This window comes from Anopheles coustani, chromosome 2, assembly GCF_943734705.1.
Source record: "Anopheles coustani chromosome 2, idAnoCousDA_361_x.2, whole genome shotgun sequence".
Lineage (NCBI taxonomy): Eukaryota > Metazoa > Arthropoda > Insecta > Diptera > Culicidae > Anopheles > Anopheles coustani.
In genome coordinates this window covers 66,801,964-66,818,189 of record NC_071289.1, presented here as the reverse complement: position 1 = coordinate 66,818,189, position 16,226 = coordinate 66,801,964, and the positions used below count along the sequence as shown (strand labels likewise).

Here is a 16,226-nt window from a genome sequence, read left to right as displayed (position 1 = left end):
GTGTTCCCCTTGGATTTCCCTGAGGTACCGCTCGTACGGCAAAATGTGTAGTTAACCAGGGCACAATAGCGGAATGGGTGCATTCCGAAGTTTCCGTTCATTCTCACCACCCTCCTGCCTTTAGTTACTTCAACTAAAACGAACCATCATTTCAGCCAGTAATCAAATGTTGATTGCATTCATCTATACATTTACGCGACGGATGGTATACGTTCCTCGCTTTTCGTCAGCATTTTTCCCTTCTCGCCCCTCACATTCGCGCGCCCCACCGCGTGAAAAACAATGACCATTTGTGGATTCCTTCTAAGAGGCGCTTCCTTCCTGCGACAATTCCCTAACTTTTTCCTTCCCTTCACTAAAACTCGTTCGAGAGTAAAACAAAAAAAAAAAATATTCGCCCCATTCTAGTGCTGGTATCCTTCGTTTTTCTTTCCAACTCACGTTGAACACACTACTCTTCTAGGCAGGAACATGAGAGAGTGCTGGACAAGAGGGTAAGGAGCGTGTGGGAGTAAATGGTAATTAATTTTCATTACACTCGTAGAGCAATGGACTCATTCGTGTTCCTCGGATATCCTCTTTTTTGGTTTTCGTAGTTTTTTGCCGGGGTGGCAATAAATTATTAGTTTTTACTGCTACGGACTCTACTGGCATTGCGCTGGTGGATGGTTTACTTATTCATGGTGTGGCCTTCTTTTTGTGATTATTATGATGGAAAATGTGTACATTGTATGTTGAGAGAAGAAACATAAAATGATGTGTGCCATATGAAAGAGCCTTTACATTCAAATTTGGGAGTTCCTTAGAGGTCATTATTTAATGATCCCTAGTTTTGGATATAACAATGTCAAGAAATAACTGAGACGGATCTACAAATTTAATCATGAATTCAATAAGATCTTTTCTTACTTATCTTTCAAAACAGATGTTTGTAAGGCCATGTGCTTTAATTTTGACATTTAAAAAAGTAAAGTTTAAGATTTGGTCCTGTACCAAATGATTGTATAACGCGTATCACTTTCTATGGCGTTCTTTATCTTTACTGTCAAATTTCAAAAACGTAAGGAAAAATAATGAACAGAATGTTAATAGCATAACTTCATGTGTCATTTGCATATTTCTTTCCATCGAGCTCTAAATAAAAACTACCAATCTTCCGAATAAAGGCTGCGAAAGGCCAACGAAACTCATTTTATATACACTATTTTGTTTTGTTTTAAATGACCGATTTGCTGTCGCGGTCCAAAGGAAAAACTCAACAGACAAAAGGGACTCAAGGTTTATCTTATTCAAATTCAATAAAAACACTCCACCAATTTGTTGGCGCCCCGAAGCAAGAAGGAAAACCGTCACCTAATTTACGGTCACGCTGAGAAACAAAAATGAAAAAATGAACTCACACACTCTTGCACACACCGCCCGTCCTCCGGGCTAAAGGTAGCATATTTTATCTGGAGAAAAATGCGGTCGATTTTCGAGCCAGCAAAATTTCAGCCATTTCACTCCAACCAAACCAAAAGCAAAGCATTTATGTTTTCATCCAAAAACAATAACGAAAGAGAGTTTTGCCGTGGGGCGAAAATCAGACACCCGTCAAACGCGACGATGGCACGGTGGAACGTCTTCTGCGTAACGTTCCCTGGTTAGATCTTTTATATCAAACTTCACGCTGCTCTGTTTGCTGTGTTGTGCCGAGCGAACGGAAAAAGCGGCAAAGAAACGAAAAAGCACCATGTTAGTTCCCTAGAGCACGAATCAAGCACAATTTTCTCCTGTAGAACTTTAAGATTTCGTTAAAAAAAAATGTCATCCGAAAATTTGCTGCAAGAAAACTTGATTCGTTTAATTCATTATTTAGAGTGTCTAGGTGAACAGGAATGAACTAAATCGCTACGGAGTTTTTGATGAAATCAATTTACTATTTATTTATTTATGGCTTTCTGTGTATCGCGATCAAAGCGTAAAAGCTAGCAAGAAACAATCATGGAAAGGATTATGAAAAGTATGCATTACGTAAATAAAAACATTGCTCATGATGCTCGTGGCGGTAAAAACTTCCCATTGCCACAGATCAGCTCTCATGCATTTAATAAAATCAAATGAAAATCAAAACCCTCTATCATGACATTGCTTTTCGCCCGGAGGTTGAAGTGCATCAAGCGCCTTCTAACAACGGCTACACAAACACAGTCTGCATCTGCAATGCACTCTGCACAATCACAACATTCCGAACAGGAGATTATGATGGTGGCAGATAGTTTCTACATTTCCATTCCCACCATTGTCCTCGGAAGAGTAGCGAACAATGGTGAACCGCCATGCAACTTGCTGACGGCAAAGAGAAACGCCAGTCCATGGTCAAGCTCGAGCCAACCTCCCGCCACCGCTGAAAACGCCCGATTTTCCATCGGTCCACAAAAGAGCAAAGGCAAAAGAAAACTCCCCCCCCCCCCCCCCCCCCCCTTAACCAGCATGATACCGTCTGTCCGTCTGCTGACAATCTGATTTCCATCGGGCACGGCCAGCCAGCGGGGGAAATGTTTTTGCTTCTATTTTTTAATTCCACCCTCCCTTTTTAGCCTCCACTCAGGAAAGTGTTGTTCGTGTCTGTTCCATTGCGGACGAACATTGGCAAAGGCAGGACACGCATCAAAGGACAGTGTTTTTGTTTGCTGTCGGTCGTCGGGTGCAAACGGGCGAAACGAAACCATCGAACTCGAAGTGGAGATGTGACCACGGCGAACTGTGAGAGGATCGAAACGGTGCGATGAAAAGCGAATGAAAAACAACCTCCCGGAAAATAGGGAACCCTAGGCAAAGGAAAAAGGTTCTGTTCAACGTGCTGTTTGTTAACAAAATAAAACAAAGCAGAAAAAAAGCTTACTTCAAATAGGAGAAGAAAAAAAAGCTGTCTAAAGTTGTCATTAATTTTCATTCATTTAATGAAGGAAAGATGCTAGATGTCCCGCGAGTCACAATCGAGAGTTCGACGGTTCTACACTGCAGGGGACCACGTTAATGTAGAGAGAGTTTCCAAGCGACCGTTCATTAGTTAAAAAAAAGGTGGACAATCAAAATGAAACCACGAATCGAGAAAATACGGGGAAAATTTACCAAATGCCAAAGCAACCACCCGGTATAAAAGGATTACTTTGTAAGCTCCTGCACAGTCTGGCTGCCTCAGAGTGTGGTATTTGGGGAAAATTCTCCTCTGTTCCATTGTAATCAATGTGACAGCTAGCTCTACCCAATTCTTTTAGGAATTTTTCCCGCATTCATAGAGAAAACACTTTACCTAAAGCGATTACAGGTTCTTCACTGGAGGATGTTTGATCAAATGTAAAACAAGCATAATTGTACGAATGCAACATGAAATAAAAACATCAGGTTATATTTGAAACACAAGAAATCATCGTTCCAAATCAGATCGCTAAGATGAACAAACAATTATTTTCGGATTGATTTGATCGAACGCAATTTGTTTTTTGATCCAGATCTCAAAAATACCGAGACGAAACAATGAAACGACCCTGATTTAAATAATAATCACAAGCCAAACGAGGGTGTATGTAAAACCACGGAACAACCTAAATATTTTCCCAAGAGCTAATCATAAGTCGGCGGGAAATTTGAAACGGGGTAACGTCGAAAGAACGAGCCGGGAAACCGAAAAACCTCCCTCCAAGAACATGATGTAATTTATTATTGGGATAATGTAAACAGTCACAAAAGTATTGAACAGCTACAAGCCACCCGCGCGCTCGCTCGCTCGCTCGGGCCTTCGAACAACGCCCTGGGAAAAGCGGATGCAAAATTTCCCGTGCCCGAATAAAGCCTGTAATTTGCCTTCCTTCCTCGGCCGGCTTTGTCCCGGGCTCAAAGAAAAAGGTTATTGGGTTCGCCGCCATGTCGAGCCGCAACTTCAAAGCCACAGGGATGCGGAAAACTGTTTCCTGCTTTTTTCACGATCCCAAACATCCTCGCCCCCCCCCCCCCCCCCTCCTCTCACTCTTTCTCACTCACGCACCACTTGAGCCGTGGTAATCTTCCTTCTTCCCGTGCCACGCGAGGAAAACAGGCAACATAAAATAAAAACCCCCGAATTGGGAGCAGTAAACAGAGGCAGCCAGAGAACAATTTCCATCGAGGCTACATTTCCGCCACGAACAAGTCGGCCGTAGGATCCGGCTGTGCCACCCATCGCCGGCAGCGACTATTACTACCCGCGTTTGCCTACGCATTCAGCGTCAAAAGGAAACGAAACACATTGGCGTAAAAACCGAGATTGGATCGATTCGGATTGGTGAGCATTACTTTTTGTTTCAGCTTTCCCGATCCGCACGGTGTCTTGCATGGTTTCACGCTTTAGGCCTCCCCCGCTCTATCCTTCTTTTCTTCCCACATAGCTGAGGGGCAGCTGAGTGAATACCCCGTAATGTTCAAGCCGACGAACGGGACACCGCGACCGAGGAAAAATCTACAATTCCCCGGGACCAGGAATTTCCCCTCTGTGGAAAAAAAGCAAATTTGAGTTTTATCTTTCGTGAGAAACAATTACTTCGCGGGCGCGCGCGTTGCTCGTTCGGGCAATTTATGTGCCCTGCAGCAAAGGGACACCATTCCGGGGCGTGACGCTGGTGGCCGGATGATCCGTGTTTGCCCAGCGTCCACGATTTTACAGCGGATCGATTCGATCCTGCAATATAAGTAAAGTTCGACCGTGTTTGCGGTACTTTTCCGGCCCGATAGCTATCAGTAATTGCTTTACGCCTAGCAATGGTATGGGTTTCGATCGTTTGATGGGCAACTGCGAAACGATACTGTGCGCCTTCTACATTTCACATTTTACGCATTTACCCACAATCTGCGCTAGCATATATTATCAGGCTCCTTTTTTGTCCTAAGAAGCCGAAGACGTTTGAACGGTTTCTAGTGATCCGATAGCTTTATTATACGGCCGAGCCAAATGACATCATAAATATTGAGAAGAAGTTGAGTTAATCATTCTCGTACGGGAGGGGAAAAGATAGTTCCCACATCGAGCTCGTAATGTGATTAGTGCGTTACATTTCACCCCCAGGCCCAAGTGTCGCCTGTGGGGAGAACCTTGGGCAGCGCCGGGGAGGTGGCAGGGCAAATCATTCCTGAATTAAACATTAGCAAACCGCCACCTATCGACACCCATGCTGCCCGGCGCAGAAGCCATCAAAAGCCGGAGACCGATTCAATATATACCCTGCTGTTCGCGTTTGGATCTTCGGCACTGCATCCAATTATGCAAATAACACTCACAGGAGACATTACGGTGAAAAGATCAACCCGTGTGCCATCTCCATTTCCTCGGCAAGCGCAAACATCAACCCTCGCCCGCCACCAATCTCCCAGCGGGCCAATGGTAAACCGTTCCACCGCCTTCCGGCTGTCACGGGCAGCGCTGGCAGAAGTCTTCCAAGGCCGTAGAACAGCTTTTCCGGCCGCAGCCGCAGAGAAATGAAAACCGAGTGAGATGGCAACTTCTTTTCATTTTCTTGACCCGGGTCGACGGAAACGACAGGCAAACCGTTTTTCTCACACAAACACGGTGGTCTGGAAGGAGCGACGGGAGCGGTGGTGGGACGCTGGAGTAGTGATTAATCATGGTCACCACTTTGGCCACCGCAAAAACCACCATCGGCGGTGCGACAGCTATTGCGAAATCGTCAACGGGGGAGCTTTATTGATGGGATCTTAGGGTGCATTTACACGAGAGCAGACCGAAGACGAATACCGACGTGGGTGCGGTTAGGACATTTCATGCAAGGACGGTTTCAGAACAGCTCTCTCCGTTTAGAGAATAATTGTGCCAGAGAATGCACGTAATTCATACAGCGCAAAATAGACCACAAGAAGTTAACTGCTGTGAATAAAACGATAAATTTCTTGCGCAGAGAGGTAGTTAATGTTTTATTCTCATTTTTAAGAGCAAGTAGACTTTTAAAAAATTTAAAGAAGCACAGAAATGAAAAACAAAACACTATTTTGAAAAGAAATAAAAATTAATAATTGTATTTGATTCACATTTTGCGCTCTAAAAGCATGAATTTTAGTTTTTAATTGTTGATATTCAACTGAGCTGTAAATAAACATAAGAAAATGGTAAAAATAAAGTTGGAGTTGAAAATTATGCCACGACAAGAACTATTCCAATCAAATCAATAAAAAAAAGACAAGACTTCGTTTATGATTTCCTACTGATTTTCAAGAACATTTTACATATGATGTTCAAATTATTATCTTTTCTTACTCTTTTAAAATTATATAACAATACAAGAAATAAAGTTCAACCGTCTAAAGGTGGCTTTAGTGTTCAAATACACAACCTCAGCGAACGACGTAAAAATTAGCGTTACACCGCAAACATTTCATTTATGTGACTCCCACCGACCACCCTGCCATCGCATGGACGAAGGCGAAGAGTCCTTTTCTCGACACCTGCACCTTTGGTGGGGTGTGGTCCGTTTTTCCTGGAAAACTTATCCGCTGGCAAGTAGATAAAATAAGTAAAAGATAAATCTTTCTCACCTTTCTTATCTAGCTCGTGACGCGAAGAGACGCGCCCGGTGAAGTCACGCCCGGCATGGCGAACACAAAAAGAAGGGAAAAACTAGACAAAATGGCGTCCAGTTTAACTTTTTCCGCTAAGCTAGGGAAAGGGACTGTCCTTGAAAGTCTTGCCGCCGGCAGCCACGGGGGATTTTCATTCGTGATAAAACCGAGAATGACGGGCACAAACTCGAGCCAACTTGTGTGGCCTGATGGAGGGAGTGGGTGGGGGGAGGGGGGGGATCATGGTAGCGAAAAGAATGACGTGGAATTCACCAACGAAAGAGGATACTTTTGTGCCGCCTCCTGTCAGCCGCAGCCAGTCAGTTCTGACGTGTTGAGACGGCCCAAACCCATGACACGCACAAAGAACCGATCGAACCGTGCCGGTTCCGAAGCGTCTTGGTAAGTATCAGGTTCGGTGTTCGGCTCCTAATGAGGTACTTTTTTCTTATTTCGCTTTCGCCCTTTACCATGTGGCATGAAGGGGGTGGGGGAGGATACCTTCGCCTTGGATCAACTCAAATTATTCCACGTATTCCCCAGTCGTCCGGCACCATTCATCTGCTTGCTTGTGTGTTGGCCCCCACCCTACAACGGATTCGAACACTGGTTATCTGTCCTAGAAATCCTACCACCAGAGCTCGACAACGGATAGTGTAGGCCGAACAAATGCGAACATTTGGCGCTCCACATGCATCCACACACGAGCACCTTCACCGTCGAAGGGTTTAGGACGGTGTCTTGTGGAAGGATTTGCTGGTGCTAAATAATGTTACCCCAACTCCAGCGCCCGGCACAAACAGAAACACAAACCGAACGGCAATGCCGGGCGGTGTGGGCCCGTTCCGCTACCGGTTTTCCCGTCTGGTCCAACTATTTCGGTGTGTCTAATTTCCAAATCCTATTAACTTCATTTTGTTTTGGTGTAACATTTGTCCCGCCCATGCCGCGCCCCACATACTCCGCGTCCGTGCAAACCAAAAGGATGGTCCAAAAAAGCAGCTTGTATTGCTGACTTTATTTATTCGCTCGTTCGAAATAGGTAGGACAATGTGTGCATTTCGCTAACCCGATACCCGACGTCTGGCCCGATGTGTTTGCAGTCATTTCGGGGAACTGGGCGGGCGGTAGTCCCGGGTCCAAGGACACCGACGACAATGGCAACACCGATCCGGCCTTTTCAAGCACTGGCGTCCATTGTGTTGGCCCGTTTTGTACCTGCGACAAACCTCCGGGCTCGACTCGGCTGCTCCGGTGGCGTTTCCGGTTCCGTGCACTCTAACAATGATGGAGAATGATGTTGATTGCGATTCGTTTTTACAAAAACTGCTTTATCTTTCTCGTGGGAGCGCTAGAAAAGGTACGATAAGTTATACATTTTTTTGAAAAAAAAATGTAACGCAATGGTGTTAGATAAATAAGTTCGTTTGAAAAACTTCTCAAACGACCGTAATTTGACAACAAACTGGTGTGACACGGGTTCACATTTCTGATGGAACCTTTTTTTTAGAAACAGCTACATAAAAATCCAGCCGAGCGTTATGTCGTATCGATTTCAATCGCATTCCGTCCACTCACATTCAGCATTTCACAAGGCTTCACATGTGAAAACACCGCCAGGCCGTGTGTCTGTATGTTTCTCTGCGTCACTAGCAAACACCACACGGCACGTCGGGCGATGGAAATGGCCGTGCTTAGTGCCTTTCACAACGTACGGTTGACGTTTCCCGTGTCGAATGCTTTACTATCCACTTTTCCACTTGACCATCTGCTTCCGCCGATGCGGATAGGCTGAGACTTCCTCTCGAAGCATGAGAAACAGCTTTGCCGATCGTCTCAATCAACATAAAACACTGAACGACCGATTTTTAAAGGATTTGTCGAGCACAATACGATTTTCCTTATTCCGTCGATGCCGGCGTCGGGCCGTAACGTTCGGCGCGCCAAGATCGAATGCCGAACAAGGTGGGACGTGACTCATTCCGCTTTCGCTCGTAAAACAGTCATTCCGTGATTTCGTAACATAGAAATTCGACCATTTTATTGTGCTTTTTTCCTCCCTATTCTAACGAAAACTCGATTCGTTTTCGCTTTTCCATTGCCTGAGAAGAGATGTGATTTCATTTTATCTAATATTACGAAAATTATCCATCCCAACTCATGTGTGTCTGAGTGGAGGAAGAAATAGAGGAAAATCTATACTTTCAAAGCATGTTTACTAAAAATATAACTACTGTATTTTTTTTGTATTCGTATGATGTTAGTCACGGGGAACTGGTGCGGCGTGAATGGAAACTGTTTACTGACAACCGTCGGGGACTTAACGTGTTAAATATGTTACACCGGTTGGTTTTTATTTAAAAAGGATCAAGCCGAATATGAAACACCAGGCGCCTCCATCGCTTCAGCCGGTGGGATGAAACCTTTTTAACCAAATGATTTTTACCCAAGTACATCGAGTTCAAAAATAGCAAGAAACAAAAAAACCCGAAATATTCTAACAGGACACGAAATGCTTCCACGTTGGATCCAAGAATACCCTCATAAGCGGAACATTCCCGTTAGTAGTGACGGGCGTGGATGCTTTTCTCCCTTATCTAAACCACCCCCATGGTCTCTTAAACGATTACGCGATGCAGAGGCGGATGAAGAAGAATGAAGAAGAAGTTCGCCCACACGCGCTAGAAGTTTTCGCTTCACATCAAATACGTCAAATATGAAACGATTACCGAACAAACCAACAGCATCGCATTCATCCCGCGTGCGCTTCGCTTAATCCCGCGCCGGCCGTGCCATGTTTTCCACCCGAATTTAACAGCGTGCACAACTCAGACCGACCGACTCAGACAAACACACGTGCATGCGGTGTGTACGAAAAGCAAATTTTGGGCCCCCGTTGTTCCATCTTTCCCACGCTCACGGCGAATGTTGTCGCCGATGATGAAGATGATGATGATGATGGTGATGCTGATGGTGGTACTATCTAAACATGGATAATTAGTTTTTTGCTTCATTTTTCCTCGCTTTTTCCCACGCTCGCGCGTCGGCGGTTTCGGTGCGCTAAAACGATCCACCGTGGCACAATGTGCACTAACATTTGACGCTTCTACGCTCATCCACAAATCCCTGACACTCCTTCGCCGACATGCTTCGCAATTCCAGTGGCATCCAACGCCCCTCTCCCCACCCCCACCCCTTCTATTTCTTCCCATCCGTTCAGCAGCCGCATCGCAATATTTCAGCTTTCGGCATCGTCACGAAAAATCCAGACACCACACGGAAAAGGGATGAGGATGAGGAAGGCGGGGGGAGGGGGGGGGAGCGGACGCTTAAGTAAGTGCTTTCGGCGCTCTCGGGAATTTTCCATGCCACCTCACCCGTGGTTGCAGTGGGTTGAAACCGTTGAACAAAACGCGAAGAATTTCGCGTCATGCAGAGGGTAAGATTTTCAATTACGCCCCAAGCGGCCACCAAGCGAAAGTTTTCCCAGAAACTGGGGGGCTTGTGAGCGTTTTTCACAGAGGTTTCCCCGGCACGGACCCATCGATGAGGAGCTCATCCGTTTGCTTCGTCCTTTCCTTCGTAAGTTTTGGGGCTAACAATTTTAGAGTACAAAATTAGGGAAAATTCAGGTTTCAAAAGGTCGTCACCATTTGTTTTTCCCATACTTTCACATCAATTATCAAAACATATTTTCTGACCAAACGTTCACCTTCTTCTGACCCAGCCTTAAGCGAAATTAATCTGTTGATTCGTTGCAGAAAAATATTAGTCCCATCACTTTCCATCCTACCCGTACGCAAAGTTGAAACGATTCACAAAATCGTTTTACCACGCGGAGGATCCTACGTCAGCACCTAATGGGCCCCCAGTCGTCGATGGCACCGGTGTAGTTTCGCAATCGTTCCCGAGATGCCGAGCGACAGTTGCGCAATAGAATATTCCTGCATCGAGCGCTGCTTCTTTATCTTTGCGCGCCGTAATCGGTTAGAAAAACAACCAGCCCAATCTGCAGCGATCAGAAACATCCCGAGGGTACCGGCGCGATAGGCTGAGCCCGGAGGAACCTACACGTTCGATTGGATCCTCCTCTCTCTCTCACCCCGGCCCCGTATGGATAAAACGCACATTTTGCAAAAGATAATTACGAAGAATAATTGATTTACTTCGTCGTCGCATAATTTATACATGAGTACGAGGGATTAAATTAATTAGGCAACGCCTTCGCTCGGAGAGCTCCGGTGCTCTGGTGAGTGGTTATCGCACCGGATCGCCCGACGGGAACGTTCGAAGAGGACTTGCTCCACCCTCGGTTGGCAAAACCCGTCGCTATAACCACAACATATCGCACGGCAGGCCCCTTCAGGCACACAAAAACACACACACACAGGTGAACGCAGGAGGATTGGAGCAAACCACCGGAACTATCGGCACGGGAGGGGGAGGCCGTATGAGAAACCGATGATTTTCTCCGCCTCGCTTTCATGCCATTTGGTGGTGGCAGCAATTATCTTGCCTGCCTGTGGGTGGAAGGTGTGGCCGGGGAGGTAGGCCGGCCACTCAACCGCTGCCCGGGTGGATCTGCATCGCTCTCCCAACCGCACGGCGGAAGTTCGGGAGGCAATCGAGTCAGCAATCGGGGAGTCAGCAATCGCACGACCAGGAAGGACACACCCGTGCGGTGAACATGTGTAAATTTCAATAATGAATACTGTCACGTACTGGGGCCGGATATACATACAGAGTCCAATACACACAGCTACACAGCACCTCGGTGTCACATGCTGGCGCTCTGTTCCATTTTGTTCAACACGAACCAAACGTGCTGTTCACGCAGTATTGGGGCGAGAGCAGAAGCGAAATGTACCGAATATTGATGGTAACATGAAGTGTTCTTGTTGGTGGCGCCTTAAGCCGAACAAGCGATAGCCTATTGTTTGCCAGTGTCATGTTGTTGATGCTGGGAGGTGGTTCAATGGCTGAAAACAATTACTGCACCTCCTTACACCAATAACAGTTTATTGCTGCGTCTGGAAATTGTACAACAATGTTTAGCGTAGGCAGTGAAGCGAGAGAAGAATATTATTAAACATCAAGTGAAACATGAGCAACATTAAACATTCTTAGGTAAACTTGTGAAGAAGATGGTAAACTTGTGCAATATCATGTCATAATCACTTATGTATGAGCGACGCGAAGGAAAGCAAACAGTTTCAAATATTGAAACAAAATCTTTCAAATTACTTTCATTTATTATTTTGTAGATGATGATGATGATGATTATAACTTACTTTGTTTTTTTTTTTTAAAGAAGCTTACAAGATTAAAAAAGATAGCAATCATTGACCGATGTAGTTATATGAAATAAATTAAATTAAAGGCAATAATCGAAGATTTTTGTTACTGAAATTTAACGCCTTAAATCATCGTCACCAAATTTGTGACTTCCCTTTGAAATAATGATTTGATTTCTGAATATTTCTTTCTATGCAAATTGCATAACACTTCGCAAATCATCCCATTCCGAATCGGCCAGATTTAACCAGGATCGAGAAATCCAATTTACTTTTCAGATAATCCAATTTGTAGCTAATTTTCAATCGGAAATATTTCCCAGGATACTTGTATCTAATTTTCCGCTTCCGTTCGGTTTTTGCAACAACCGACCGAAAACAAAGCAAAATGTAAAATAAAACAAATCAAATCATAACAACCATGACTCCCCGTGCCCCGTGTACAAGTTTTATAACTCCGATTGTTCCCATCCCGAAAACCGGCCGGGACCATTCGTCATCGCTTAATGGGTGGAAAATAATCTAGCCTCGGTGCCCTTCCGCATGGGCCCATCAAGGGCGGTGTGTTTTCCTTTCCATCGCTGTGTATTTGTTCCACGCCGCTTCCCGTCGGTCCCCGGTCGGGAAGGGTAATAAAAAGTTGCTCTTGTTCTGGATGCGGATTCTCCCCGAGCCAGCTCGGGACGGTGTACACACATAATTTTGATCCGAACGCTTCGAAGTCGCTACGGAAAAATTACCACCAGGGAGGCAAATCCTTCGATACCCGAGAAGGACCGAATGGCGTCCGGATCACACGAAACGTTGGAAATGAGAGTATAAAACAACAGAGCAACAACAACACCGTCATTGCGCCGACAATAACAAATAATCATTCTTTGGAATTATCCCCCAACCGGAGGGTTGATTCTGTCCGTGTCCCTGTCGAGCTCTCCTCTTCCCTCTACCTGTTCCTGGTATCTACGTGCTTTTTGCTCTCCCTATTTCCAACAGGGACTATTTTAGCGTGTCAAACATAGAAACACTGGTGGAGTTAAATTGAAGCTTAATAGGTTTTCGAATGAAATTGGGGTTTATTTATACTTCTTCACGCACCTTTCGCTTTTCCATGGTCTGGGATCTTTTTGCTACTACGTAGCGAATACGAATCATCGATTTTCGCCTCACGTTTCCCGGTGAGTCCTTTTAAGTCAAGGGATCTCTTTTCTTGGGATCAAATATCAAAATAGAACGAAACCCTTAAAAGAAACATGACCACATCCCTGCAGCACACATCGAGAAGCTGCTTGAAATGTTCCCTTCTGCTGTAAATGGATTTCTTTCTTGCGTGTCCCCGTTACAAAATGGAATCCCAAATGTGGGGAAAATCAGACACCAACAACAGGATTAATGTCTGACCGGGGCTTTTTGTCCTTCGAAGTTGCGGGAGGAATTTCTCTCGCTGTCTCTTTCGCTGCCTCTGAAGTAAAACGTGTCCGAAGAAACCGGTGGCCAAAGTTTCTTATTACCCAGTCGTTATCTTTCAGCTGTCATCCGTTGGCAGAAATAGGAAGTAAAACGGTAACACGACCTTTCGAGTGTACTTTGCTTTAGTTGTTTGTTTCCTCCATGCTTGCAATAAATAAGCTGAGTGAATAATACTTTCATATGATATCGTTGGTGATCAAATGGCATCCTCTGAACAGAACTATTCAGAAATGATTTCATCCATCACGAGTATGTAAGCCAAGCTACTTTTTGCATCAAATGAAATACATGTGTTGGAAGTAAGCTAAACATTTAAAGACTGGGAATTGAAATCTAACGAAATTTTAATCGAAATTATCAAATTTTCAACGAAAATCAATTGTTAAAACATCGCCTTGAGAGCATTCGAAACATTCCCGTACGGTTATTATATGTAGGAAACAAATTGGCATCATGCTGCTTCCTGCACAATACAATGAAATTTTCCGATTGAGTGGAATTCAATTTCACAATTTCTTTCACCAATAATGCTCGCCCTTTCCTCGCCAAATGGCTCATTTCATTTCCTCACCCGCACCGGAAGGATGGATCAGTTATTTTCATAAAGTCATTTCATGCTTCAGCGCCGATGAAGGGAGGCCAAACAATACCGACAACAATAAAAAATAGAAAAATAAAATAAAACACACGACGATGCTTGAACCTGCTGAACAAGCAAAAAATTGTTCCGGGGTCGGTTCCGGCGAACACGCGTACTCCGGAATTAATTATTCATAAGTATCCCTTTTTTTGTTCAATATTTATCGCTCAAATTCAACCCATTTCACGATTGCACTGCATAATTCGCTCACACATTTACCCAGTTTTCTTGCCACATCATGTCGATTTTTTTATTCCTTTTTTAATTTCTTAGTGCTGTTAACCGCAGCTGTTAAATGTGTTCACCTTTTCGGTGTTTGTCCATACATAAATGATTTCCTCGTGTTTAACTCTCGAAGTATATGATGCCAACACGGAAAAGTGGGTCACTTTAGAGGGTTTTGACCTACGAATCGCTGCAATTACTACTTATGCAGGAATAAACGCTTCAAACTAATAGATTTTAATCCAGCTTTCCTAAGGTGATAGGACATTGGCACAAAAATTGTGCATAACCTCAATCGTTCAATTGAATGCATGTTTTAACCGTTTTTCACTATCAATTTTCCTTGAATGAGGAAACAATAAAATGAATAGTTTAATTAAATTACGTGACCTCTGCTTCCGCGAACCGTGACGTCAAACGACACCACGAACTGCTAAACCTACTTAATCCCTTTCCATTCCTTTCCTACGGTTCGCCTGATCCAAGCAAGCCATCCGTAATCAGATTTAAGGTCTAAAGTTTTCTTGCTTCCTGCCGGTGAAATCCAAGCCGGCACTGCCAGCATCGGTAATGCGGCCTCAGGTGAGCATGTTGGCGCAATGCCAGCGTGATTTAAAAAATACAATAAAAATAAAATTGGCAGGGGGCATTGGAGCGCCGTTGGACTTGCATATAGGGCAGACAACATCCATCCTAGCACAGCCGACTCAGATGGACCAGCATGTGCTTGTATGACCATCGGAATGAAATTAAAATCATCACTTGCTCTCACAAAACAAACAAAAACAAAAACCGGGAGCTTCCACCGGGTGCGCTCCGATAAATATTGGGCGATCGATTAATATTCAATAAACTTCTTGGCAACAACTCGCCAGTGTCCAGCAGTTGCATCTGAATTCAGCTTTCCAGGGTCCGTAACATCTTGGCAATCATGCACTTGCCACAGAAACACATAAACACACAAACGTAGGAATTCATATCTTCTGCAATAATCATCATCATAAGATCTAAGAGCACCAGTGGTGTCCCAGTGGAACTGTGGCTAGCACTTTCTTGAACCAACTCGACTTGGAAAACTTCCAAATGTAGCGTTGGAAGCGGATGGACCGGACTCCGAACGGTATGCGCTTCGTTTTGAAGCCATTTTGCAACACGAACACGAAGAAAAGGGCAAGATTCTTGATCTCTCTTTAATAATTCTCGACCACATATCGTAAAGAAACTTGCTTTAAACGATTTTTGACGGCTTTTCAATTGTTTGAAGATTCAAATAATATAATGAATTGAAGTAAAGTTGTTCGTTTTATTAAATAATTCCTTAAACTAAGAAAAGTTGACCATATTCGTCGTAAGTCAGAAAATATGAAAGGTGAATAACGAGTACGAATATTATTAAACCTTCATTTGAGCCATTCATATACACTTGTGAAGAATGTTCTCTACATAACATCAATGCTCCACTCACCTTGAAAAGCAGCCTCCACCGAAACATCCGCCTCCGTGCACTTGGCGCTGCACACGATGACAAACAACATGAATCCGAACAGCCACATGGTTGGATGGACCGGATTTCACTTTGAAGAGGAAACTGGATATCACCTACCGGCGTACACGACCATTAATTATCAGGAATTCTCGAACTTTCACTTTCACTTCCCACCCGCGGACAACTCCGCGCTGAACCGCTGAACGGCTTCGGGACGTCGTGTGCGAGTCGGACGGAATCGCTTCTTCACCAAGCACCACTCACATCCTCTTCAGACGCCTGAAGTTGCACTACTTTTTACTTGCTGCCCTTTCCGTAGACTCACTTGATCGAACAACTTTCTCCCGAAAACCACTTGACCGCACACACTTGTACACTTTTCCGTAAAAACGGAAAACCCTTGTCGCGCTCAACGCCTGCTATAGTACGATATTTCTTCTTTCCTTCACATGACAGCTGTCAACGTTTCTCGCCTGCTATGAAACATACTCACGTTTACCACCGTCTCGAAGCACCAGGGCTAATAAAC

At 44.5% G+C, this 16,226-nt stretch overlaps 1 protein-coding gene across 1 annotated transcript in view; it reads right to left on the bottom strand.

Moving 5' to 3' along the window:
* LOC131264870 (uncharacterized) overlaps nucleotides 1-15,764 on the bottom strand; it is a 97,945-nt gene extending 82,181 nt beyond the window's left edge. The window contains exon 1 of the mRNA XM_058267137.1: nucleotides 15,677-15,764. Within this exon, the coding sequence (XP_058123120.1) occupies nucleotides 15,677-15,764 (88 nt within the window). The remainder of the gene's footprint in view (nucleotides 1-15,676) is intronic.
* Nucleotides 15,765-16,226: the final 462 nt, after the last annotated feature.